General features: G+C 33.0%; 1 protein-coding gene across 2 annotated transcripts in view; it reads left to right on the forward strand.

Moving 5' to 3' along the window:
* LOC121844240 (tetratricopeptide repeat protein 29-like) overlaps positions 1–12,500 on the forward strand; it is a 42,252-nt gene that overhangs the window by 2,074 nt on the left and 27,678 nt on the right. For both annotated transcript variants that reach the window (XR_006081907.1, XM_042314128.1), the window contains exon 2: positions 7,913–7,996. Coding sequence is in view for 1 of the 2 variants with exons in the window: in XM_042314128.1 (XP_042170062.1) it covers positions 7,913–7,996 (84 nt within the window). In the remaining variant the exon portion in view is untranslated. The remainder of the gene's footprint in view (positions 1–7,912; positions 7,997–12,500) is intronic.

A 12,500-nucleotide genomic window follows, 5' to 3' on the forward strand; every position in this document is an offset into this window, starting at 1 on the left:
ATAATAAAGTAGTTAGTTAATATCAGACATTACCCGTCTATAATAAAGTAGGTAGTTGATATCAGACATTACCCGTCTATAATAAAGTAGTTAGTTAATATCAGACATTACCTGTCTATAATAAAGTAGTTAGTTAATATCAGACATTACCTGTCTATAATAAAGTAGGTAGTTGATATCAGACATTACCCGTCTATAATAAAGTAGTTAGTTGATATCAAACATTACCAGTCTATAATAAAGTAGGTAGTTGATATCAGACATTACCTGTCTATCATAAAGTAGTTGATATTAGACATTACCCGTCTATAATAAAGTAGTTAGTTAATATCAGACATTACCAGTCTATAATAAAGTAGTTGATATCAGACATTACCCGTCTATAATAAAGTAGTTGATATTAGACATTACCCGTCTATAATAAAGTAGTTAGTTAATATTAGACATTACCTGTCTATAATAAAGTAGTTAGTTAATATTAGACATTACCTGTCTATAATAAAGTAGTTAGTTAATATTAGACATTACCCATCTATAATAAATTAGTTAGTTTGATATCAGACATTACCCAGCTATAATAAATTAGTTAGTTTGATATCAGACATTACCCAGCTATAATAAAGTAGGTAGTTAATATCAGACATTACCTGTCTATAATAAATTAGTTGATATCAGGCATTACCCATCTATAATAAAGTAGTTGATATCAGACATTACCTGTCTATAATAAAGTTTTTGATATCAGACATTACCTGTCTATAATAAAGTAGTTGATATCAGACATTACCTGTCTATAATAAAGTAGTTGATATCAGACATTACCTGTCTATAATAAATTAGTTAGTTAATATCAGACATTACCTGTCTATAAGAAATTAGTTAGTTAATATCAGACATTACCCGTCTATAATAAAGTAGTTGATATCAGGCATTACCCGTCTATAATAAAGTAGTTGATATCAGACATTACCCGTCTATAATAAAGTAGTTGATATCAGACATTACCCATCTATAATAAAGTAGTTGTAAATAGACATTACCAGTCTATAATAAAGTAGTTGATATCAGGCATTACCCGTCTATAATAAAGTAGTTGATATCAGACATTACCTGTCTATAATAAAGTAGTTAGTTAATATCAGACATTACCTGTCTATAATAAAGTAGTTAATATCAGACATTACCCATCTATAATAAAGTAGTTAGTTGATATCAGACATTACCCATCTATAATAAAGTAGTTGATATCAGACATTACCTGTCTATAATAAAGTAGTTAATTAATATCAGACATTACCTGTCTATAATAAAGTAGTTGATATCAGACATTACCTGTCTATAATAAAGTAGTTAATATCAGACATTACCTGTCTATAATAAAGTAGTTGATATCAGACATTACCTGTCTATAATAAAGTAGTTGATATTAGACATTACCCGTCTATAATAAAGTAGTTAATATCAGACATTACCCATCTATAATAAAGTAGTTGATATCAGACATTACTCATCTATAATAAAGTAGTTGTAATTAGACATTACCAGTCTATAATAAAGTAGTTGATATCAGACATTACCAGTCTATAATAAAGTAGTTGATATCAGACATTACCTGTCTATAATAAAGTAGTTAGTTAATATCAGACATTACCTGTCTATAATAAAGTAGTTGATATCAGACATTACCCATCTATAATAAAGTAGTTGATATCAGACATTACTCATCTATAATAAAGTAGTTGTAATTAGACATTACCAGTCTATAATAAAGTAGTTGATATCAGACATTACCTGTCTATAATAAAGTAGTTGATATCAGACATGACCTGTCTATAATAAAGTAGTTAATATCAGACATTACTTGTCTATAATAAAGCAGTTAATATTAGACATTACTCGTCTATAATAAAGTAGTTAGTTGTTTTCAGACATTACCCATCTATAATAAAGTAGTTGTAATTAGACATTACCAGTCTATAATAAAGTAGTTGATATCAGACATTACCAGTCTATAATAAAGTAGTTGATATCAGACATTACCTGTCTATAATAAAGTAGTTAGTTAATATCAGACATTACCTGTCTATAATAAAGTAGTTAATATCAGACATTACCTGTCTATAATAACATAGTTAGTTCATATCAGACATTACCTGTCTATAATGAAGTAGTTAGTTAATATCAGACATTACCTGTCTATAATAAAGTAGTTAGTTAATATCAGACATTACCTGTCTATAATAAAGTAGTTAGTTAATATCAGACATTACCTGTCTATAATAAAGTAGCTGAAATCAGACATTACCAGTCTATAATAAAGTTGTTGATATCAGACATTACCCGTCTATAATAAAGTAGTTGATATCAGACATTACCTGTCTATAATAAAGTAGTTAGTTAATATCAGACATTACCTGTCTATAATAAAGTAGTTGATATCAGACATTACCTGTCTATAATAAAGTAGTTGATATCAGACATTACCTGTCTATAATAAAGTAGTTGATATCAGACATTACCCATCTATAATAAAGTAGTTAATATCAGACATTACCTGTCTATAATAAAGTAGTTAATATCAGACATTACCCATCTATAATAAAGTAGTTAGTTGATATCAGACATTACCTGTCTATAATAAAGTAGTTAGTTAATATCAGACATTACCTGTCTATAATAAAGTAGGTAGTTGATATCAGACATTACCCGTCTATAATAAAGTAGTTAGTTGATATCAAACATTACCAGTCTATAATAAAGTAGGTAGTTGATATCAGACATTACCTGTCTATCATAAAGTAGTTGATATTAGACATTACCCGTCTATAATAAAGTAGTTAGTTAATATTAGACATTACCTGTCTATAATAAAGTAGTTAGTTAATATTAGACATTACCCATCTATAATAAATTAGTTAGTTTGATATCAGACATTACCCATCTATAATAAATTAGTTAGTTTGATATCAGACATTACCCAGCTATAATAAATTAGTTAGTTTGATATCAGACATTACCCATCTATAATAAAGTAGGTAGTTAATATCAGACATTACCTGTCTATAATAAATTAGTTGATATCAGGCATTACCCATCTATAATAAAGTAGTTGATATCAGACATTACCTGTCTATAATAAAGTTTTTGATATCAGACATTACCTGTCTATAATAAAGTAGTTGATATCAGACATTACCTGTCTATAATAAAGTAGTTGATATCAGACATTACCTGTCTATAATAAATTAGTCAGTTAATATCAGACATTACCCGTCTATAAGAAATTAGTCAGTTAATATCAGACATTACCCGTCTATAATAAAGTAGTTGATATCAGGCATTACCCGTCTATAATAAAGTAGTTGATATCAGACATTACCCGTCTATAATAAAGTAGTTGATATCAGACATTACCCATCTATAATAAAGTAGTTGTAAATAGACATTACCTGTCTATAATAAAGTAGTTAGTTGATATCAGACATTACCCATCTATAATAAAGTAGTTGATATCAGACATTACCTGTCTGTAATAAAGTAGTTAGTTAATATCAGACATTACCTGTCTATAATAAAGTAGTTAATATCAGACATTACCTGTCTATAATAAAGTAGTTGATATCAGACATTACCTGTCTATAATAAAGTAGTTGATATCAGACATTACCTGTCTATAATAAAGTAGTTAGTTAATATCAGACATTACCTGTCTATAATAAAGTAGTTAATATCAGACATTACCTGTCTATAATAAAGTAGTTGATATCAGACATTACCTGTCTATAATAAAGTAGTTGATATCAGACATTACCCATCTATAATAAAGTAGTTAATATCAGACATTACCTGTCTATAATAAAGTAGTTAATATCAGACATTACCCATCTATAATAAAGTAGTTGATATTAGACATTACCCGTCTATAATAAAGTAGTTAATATCAGACATTACCGTCTATAATAAAGTAGTTAGTTGATATCAGACATTACCCATCTATAATAAAGTAGTTGATATCAGACATTACTCATCTATAATAAAGTAGTTGTAATTAGACATTACCAGTCTATAATAAAGTAGTTGATATCAGACATTACCAGTCTATAATAAAGTAGTTGATATCAGACATTAGTCTATAATAAAGTAGTTGATATCAGACATGACCTGTCTATAATAAAGTAGTTAATATCAGACATTACTTGTCTATAATAAAGTAGTTAATATTAGACATTACTCGTCTATAATAAAGTAGTTAGTTGTTTTCAGACATTACCCATCTATAATAAAGTAGTTGATAATAGACATTACCAGTCTATAATAAAGTAGTTGATATCAGACATTACCTGTCTATAATAAAGTAGTTAGTTAATATCAGACATTACCTGTCTATAATAAAGTAGTTAATATCAGACATTACCTGTCTATAATAACATAGTTAGTTCATATCAGACATTACCTGTCTATAATGAAGTAGTTAGTTAATATCAGACATTACCTGTCTATAATAAAGTAGTTAGTTAATATCAGACATTACCTGTCTATAATAAAGTAGTTAGTTAATATCAGACATTACTTGTCTATAATAAAGTAGTTAATATCAGACATTACCCGTCTATAATAAAGTAGTTAGTTGATATCAGACATTACCAGTCTATAATAAAGTAGGTAGTTGATATCAGACATTACCTGTCTATAATAAAGTAGTTAGTTAATATCAGACATGACCTGTCTATAATAAAGTAGTTGATATCAGATATTACCTGTCTGTAATAAAGTAGTTAGTTAATATCAGACATTACCTGTCTATAATAAAGTAGTTAATATCAGACATTACCTGTCTATAATAACATAGTTAGTTAATATCAGACATTACCTGTCTATAATAAAGTAGTTAGTTAATATCAGACATTACCCATCTATAAGAAAGTAATTCGTTAATATCAGACATTACCTGTCTATAATAAAGTAGTTGATATCAGGCATTACCCGTCTATAATAAAGTAGTTGATATCAGACATTACCCATCTATAATAAAGTAGTTGATATCAGGCATTACCCGTCTATAATAAAGTAGTTGATACAGACATTACCCATCTATAATAAAGTAGTTGATATCAGACATTACCCATCTATAATAAAGTAGTTGATATCAGGCATTACCCGTCTATAATAAAGTAGTTGATATCAGGCATTACCCGTCTATAATAAAGTAGTTGATATCAGACATTAGTCTATAATTAGGTGATATCAGACATTACCCGTCTATAATAAAGTAGGTGATATCAGACATTGTCTATAATAAAGTCGTTAATATTAGACATTACCTGTCTATAATAGTTTGTTAATATTAGACATTACCTGTCTATAATAACATAGTTAGTTAATATCAGACATTACCTGTCTATAATAAAGTAGTTAGTTAATATTAGACATTACCTGTCTATAATAAAGTAGTTAATATCAGACATTACCGTCTATAATAAAGTAGTTAATATCAGACATTACCTGTCTATAATAAAGTAGTTGATATCAGACATTTATCTATAATAAAGTAGTTAGTTAATATTAGACATTACCAGTCTATAATAAAGTAGTTGATATCAGACATTACCTGTCTATAATAAAGTAGTTAGTTGATATCAGACATTACCTGTCTATAATAAAGTAGTTGATATCAGACATACCTGTCTATAATAAAGTAGTTAATATCAGACATTACTTGTCTATAATAAAGTAGTAGACATTAGTCTATAATAAAGTAGTTATCAGACATTACCCATCTATAATAAAGTAGTTGATATCAGACATTACCAGTCTATAATAAAGTAGTTGATATCAGACATTACCTGTCTATAATAAAGTAGTTAGTTAATATCAGACATTACCTGTCTATAATAAAGTAGTTAATATCAGACATTACCTGTCTATAATAAATAGTTAGTTCATATCAGACATTACCTGTCTATAATGAAGTAGTTAGTTAATATACATTACCTGTCTATAATAAAGTAGTTGATATCAGACATTACCTGTCTATAATAAAGTAGTTAATTAATATCAGACATTACCTGTCTATAATAAAGTAGTTGATATCAGACATTACCCATCTATAATAAAGTAGTTAGTTGATATCAGACATTACCTGTCTATAATAAAGTAGTTAATTAATATCAGACATTACCTGTCTATAATAAAGTAGTTAGTTGATATCAGACATTACCCATCTATAATAAAGTAGTTGATATCAGACATTACCTGTCTATAATAAAGTAGTTAATTAATATCAGACATTACCTGTCTATAATAAAGTAGTTAATATCAGACATTACCTGTCTATAATAAAGTAGTTGATATCAGACATTACCTGTCTATAATAAAGTAGTTAATTAATATCAGACATTACCTGTCTATAATAAAGTAGTTAGTTGATATCAGACATTACCTGTCTATAATAAAGTAGTTAATATCAGACATTACCTGTCTATAATAAAGTAGTTAATATCTGTCTATAATAAAATATATCAGCATTAGTCTATAATAAAGTAGTTGATATCAGACATTACCCATCTATAATAAAGTAGTTGATATCAGACATTACCTGTCTATAATAAAGTAGTTGATATCAGACATTACCTGTCTATAATAAAGTAGTTGATATCAGACATTGTCTATAATAAAGTAGTTGATATCAGACATTACCCGTCTATAATAAAGTAGTTGATATAGACATTACCAGTCTATAATCAGACATTACCTGTCTATAATAAAGTTTAGTTAATATCAGACATTACCTGTCTATAATAAAGTAGTTAGTTAATATCAGACATTACCTGTCTATAATAAAAGTTAGTTAAGACATTTGTCTATAATAAAGTAGTTAATAAGACATTAGTCTATAATAAAGTAGTTAATTAATATCAGACATTACCTGTCTATAATAAAGTAGTTAGTTGATATCAGACATTACCCATCTATAATAAAGTAGTTGATATCAGACATTACCTGTCTATAATAAAGTAGTTAATTAATATCAGACATTACCTGTCTATAATAAAGTAGTTAATTAATATCAGACATTACCTGTCTATAATAAAGTAGTTAATTAATATCAGACATTACCTGTCTATAATAAAGTAGTTAGTTGATATCAGACATTACCCATCTATAATAAAGTAGTTGATATCAGACATTACCTGTCTGTAATAAAGTAGTTAGTTAATATCAGACATTACCTGTCTATAATAAAGTAGTTAATATCAGACATTACCTGTCTATAATAAAGATATCAGACATTACCTGTCTATAATAAAGTTAGTTAATATCAGACATTACCTGTCTATAATAAAGTAGTTAGTTAATATCAGACATTACCTGTCTATAATAAAAGTAGTTAATATCAGACATTACCCGTCATCAGACATTACCTGTCTATAATAAAGTTAGTTAATATCAGACATTACCTGTCTATAATAAAGTAGTTAATATCAGACATTACCCATAATAAATAATAAACATTAGTTAATATCAGACATTACCCATCTATAATAAAGTAGTTAATATCAGACATTACCTGTCTATAATAAAGTAGTTAATATCAGACATTACCCATCTATAATAAAGTAGTTAGTTAATATCAGACATTACCTGTCTATAATAAAGTAGTTAATATCAGACATTACCCGTCTATAATAAAGTAGTTCATATATAAGACATTACCTGTCTATAATAAAGTAGTTAATATCAGACATTACCCGTCTATAATAAAGTAGTTAATATTAGACATTACCCGTCTATAATAAAGTAGTTGATATCAGACATTACCTGTCTATAATAAAGTAGTTAGTTAATATCAGACATTACACTTTGAAAGTCATATCAGAGAACGATCTTGACCAAGGCCTACACATGTTTTTAGGATGCAGAAGAAGGGGAAAGAGACTGAAACAGCTCAGCCTGCAAGAAGCCAGACCCCAACTGTTTCCAAGGATGAAATAGCCCTGTAAGTCAATTCATTTGTTTATGATGTGTGTAGGTCAGAGCACTTCGCTGCTCAGCTCAATTCAGTGCAGTTTACATGTTCACCAGTAGAGGTCACCACAGACCAATGCTGGGTGATTGTCTACTTCACTTTTTATTTCCCTTTATTTAACCAGGTAGGCAAGTTGAGAACAAGTTCTCATTTACAATTGCGACCTGGCCAAGATAAAGCAAAGCAGTTCGACAGATACAACGACACAGAGTTACACACATGGAGTAAAACAAACATACAGTCAATAATACAGTATAAACAAGTCTATATACAACTTTAAAGCCCTGTTCTTCTGTATGTCCACGACTGCCATCAACTAAAGGTAGTGATGGGGGAAACAAAGCTTCCTGAAGCATTGAGGCTTTTCAGCCAATTGGGTAAAAGAAAAAAAAAAGGTTGAATTTCCCTGGGCTTCATTATCCGGTTACAGTGCACTTTAGTGACATCTGCTGGTCAGCGATAAATATTATAGATATTATCAAAACTCCGAAGCGCAGCGCTAAACTGTTGGTTTTAGTAGCCTGTAGTCAGTTGGATTACCAGGTTAGTAGCCTATAGTCTGTTGGATTACCAGGTTAGTAGCCTATAGTCAGTTGGATCACCAGGTTAGTATCCTATAGTTAGTTGGATTACCAGGTTAGTAGCCTAAAGTTAGTTGGATTACCAGGTTAGTAGCCTGTAGTCAGTTGGATTACCAGGTTAGTAGCCTCTAGTTAGTTGGATTACCAGGTTAGTAGCCTGTAGTCAGTTGGATTACCAGGTTAGTAGCCTCTAGTTAGTTGGATTACCAGGTTAGTAGCCTGTAGTCAGTTGGATTACCAGGTTAGTAGCCTCTAGTTAGTTGGATTACCAGGTTAGTAGCCTATAGTCAGTTGGATTGCCAGGTTAGTAGACTATAGTCTGTTGGATTACCAGGTTAGTAGCCTGTAGTCAGTTGGATTACCAGGTTAGTAGCCTGTAGTCAGTTGGATTACCAGGTTAGTAGCCTCTAGTTAGTTGGATTACCAGGTTAGTAGCCTCTAGTTAGTTGGATTACCAGGTTAGTAGCCTATAGTCAGTTGGATTGCCAGGTTAGTAGACTATAGTCTGTTGGATTACCAGGTTAGTAGCCTATAGTCAGTTGGATTACCAGGTTAGTATCCTATAGTTAGTTGGATTACCAGGTTAGTAGCCTATAGTTAGTTGGATTACCAGGTTAGTAGCCTGTAGTCTGTTGGATTACCAGGTTAGTAGCCTATAGTCAGTTGGATTGCCAGGTTAGTAGCCTATAGTCTGTTGGATTACCAGGTTAGTAGCCTATAGTCAGTTGGATTACCAGGTTAGTAGCCTGTAGTCAGTTGGATTACCAGTTTAGTAGCCTGTAGTCAGTTGGATTACCATGTTAGTAGCCTGTAGTCAGTTGGATTACCAGTTTAGTAGCCTGTAGTCAGTTGGATTACCAGGTTAGTAGCCTGTAGTCAGTTGGATTACCAGGTTAGTAGCCTATAGTTAGTTGGATTACCAGGTTAGTAGCCTGTAGTCTGTTGGATTACCAGGTTAGTTGCCTGTAGTCAGTTGGATTGCCAGGTTAGTAGCCTGTAGTCAGTTGGATTGCCAGGTTAGTAGCCTGTAGTCAGTTGGATTACCAGGTTAGTAGCCTGTAGTCAGTTGGATTACCAGGTTAGTAGCCTCTAGTTAGTTGGATTACCAGGTTAGTAGCCTGTAGTCAGTTGGATTACCAGGTTAGTAGCCTCTAGTCAGTTGGATTACCAGGTTAGTAGCCTATAGTCAGTTGGATTGCCAGGTTAGTAGACTATAGTCTGTTGGATTACCAGGTTAGTAGCCTATAGTCAGTTGGATTACCAGGTTAGTAGCCTCTAGTTAGTTGGATTACCAGGTTAGTAGCCTGTAGTCAGTTGGATTACCAGGTTAGTAGCCTCTAGTTAGTTGGATTACCAGGTTAGTAGCCTATAGTCAGTTGGATTGCCAGGTTAGTAGACTATAGTCTGTTGGATTACCAGGTTAGTAGCCTATAGTTAGTTGGATTACCAGGTTAGTAGCCTGTAGTCTGTTGGATTACCAGGTTAGTAGCCTATAGTCAGTTGGATTACCAGGTTAGTAGCCTATAGTCAGTTGGATTACCAGGTTAGTATCCTATAGTTAGTTGGATTACCAGGTTAGTAGCCTGTAGTCTGTTGGATTACCAGGTTAGTAGCCTATAGTCAGTTGGATTGCCAGGTTAGTAGCCTATAGTCTGTTGGATTACCAGGTTAGTAGCCTATAGTCAGTTGGATTACCAGGTTAGTAGCCTGTAGTCAGTTGGATTACCAGGTTAGTAGCCTATAGTCAGTTGGATTGCCAGGTTAGTAGCCTATAGTCTGTTGGATTACCAGGTTAGTAGCCTATAGTCAGTTGGATTACCAGGTTAGTAGCCTGTAGTCAGTTGGATTACCAGTTTAGTAGCCTGTAGTCAGTTGGATTACCATGTTAGTAGCCTGTAGTCAGTTGGATTACCAGTTTAGTAGCCTGTAGTCAGTTGGATTTCCAGGTTAGTAGCCTGTAGTCAGTTGGATTACCAGGTTAGTAGCCTGTAGTCAGTTGGATTACCAGGTTAGTTGCCTATAGTCAGTTGGATTACCAGGTTAGTAGCCTGTAGTCAGTTGGATTGCCAGGTTAGTAGCCTGTAGTCAGTTGGATTACCAGGTTAGTAGCCTGTAGTCAGTTGGATTACCAGGTTAGTAGCCTGTAGTCAGTTGGATTACCAGGTTAGTAGCCTGTAGTCAGTTGGATTACCAGGTTAGTAGCCTGTAGTCAGTTGGATTACCAGGTTAGTAGCCTGTAGTCAGTTGGATTACCAGGTTAGTAGCCTGTAGTCAGTTGGATTACCAGGTTAGTAGCCTGTAGTCAGTTGGATTACCAGGTTAGTAGCCTGTAGTCAGTTGGATTACCAGGTTAGTAGCCTGTAGTCAGTTGGATTACCAGGTTAGTAGCCTGTAGTCAGTTGGATTACCAGGTTAGTAGCCTGTAGTCAGTTGGATTACCAGGTTAGTAGCCTGTAGACAGTTGGATTACCAGGTTAGTAGCCTGTAGTCAGTTGGATTACCAGGTTAGTAGCCTGTAGTCAGTTGGATTACCAGGTTAGTAGCCTGTAGTCAGTTGGATTACCAGGTTAGTAGCCTGTAGTCAGTTGGATTACCAGGTTAGTAGCCTGTAGTCAGTTGGATTACCAGGTTAGTAGCCTGTAGTCAGTTGGATTACCAGGTTAGTAGCCTGTAGTCAGTTGGATTACCAGGTTTATTAGCCTGTAGTCAGTTGGATTACCAGGTTAGTAGCCTGTAGTCAGTTGGATTACCAGGTTAGTAGCCTGTAGTCAGTTGGATTACCAGGTTAGTAGCCTGTAGTCAGTTGGATTACCAGGTTAGTAGCCTGTAGTCAGTTGGATTACCAGGTTAGTAGCCTGTAGTCAGTTGGATTACCAGGTTAGTAGCCTGTAGTCAGTTGGATTACCAGGTTAGTAGCCTGTAGTCAGTTGGATTACCAGGTTAGTAGCCTGTAGTCAGTTGGATCACCAGGTTAGTAGCCTGTAGTCAGTTGGATTACCAGGTTAGTAGCCTGTAGTCAGTTGGATTACCAGGTTAGTAGCCTGTAGTCGGTTGGATTACCAGGTTAGTAGCCTGTAGTCAGTTGGATTACCAGGTTAGTAGCCTGTAGTCAGTTGGATTACCAGGTTTATTAGCCTGTAGTCAGTTGGATTACCAGGTTAGTAGCCTGTAGTCAGTTGGATTACCAGGTTAGTAGCCTGTAGTCAGTTGGATTACCAGGTTAGTAGCCTGTAGTCAGTTGGATTACCAGGTTAGTAGCCTGTAGTCAGTTGGATTACCAGGTTAGTAGCCTGTAGTCAGTTGGATTACCAGGTTAGTAGCCTGTAGTCAGTTGGATTACCAGGTTAGTAGCCTGTAGTCAGTTGGATTACCAGGTTAGTAGCCTGTAGTCAGTTGGATCACCAGGTTAGTAGCCTGTAGTCAGTTGGATTACCAGGTTAGTAGCCTGTAGTCAGTTGGATTACCAACCAGGATCACATCACCTTTCCCTTTGAAGCTTCAAATTGACTATGAGACTGAAGCGTATACTATACTAAATTAAACCAATTATTTGAACAAAACAGTTCAGAAGGTCTGGTTTTCAAATAAAACTATTTTCCAAATAGTTTACCTTTTATTTGACCTTTATTTAACTAGACAAGTCAGTTAAGAACAAATTCTTATTTTCAATGACGGCCTAGGAACAGGTTAACTGCCTGTTCAGGGGCAGAATGACAGATTTGTACCTTGTCAGCTCGGGGATTTGAACTTGCAACTTTCCGGTTACTGGTCCAACGCTCTAACCACTAGGCTACCATACCACCTATACACTCTAACCACTAGGCTACCATACCACCTATACACTCTAACCACTAGGCTACCATACCACCTCTACACTCTAACTACTAGGCTAC

The sequence above is a fragment of the Oncorhynchus tshawytscha genome, unplaced genomic scaffold (assembly GCF_018296145.1).
Source record: "Oncorhynchus tshawytscha isolate Ot180627B unplaced genomic scaffold, Otsh_v2.0 Un_contig_1094_pilon_pilon, whole genome shotgun sequence".
NCBI lineage: Eukaryota > Metazoa > Chordata > Actinopteri > Salmoniformes > Salmonidae > Oncorhynchus > Oncorhynchus tshawytscha.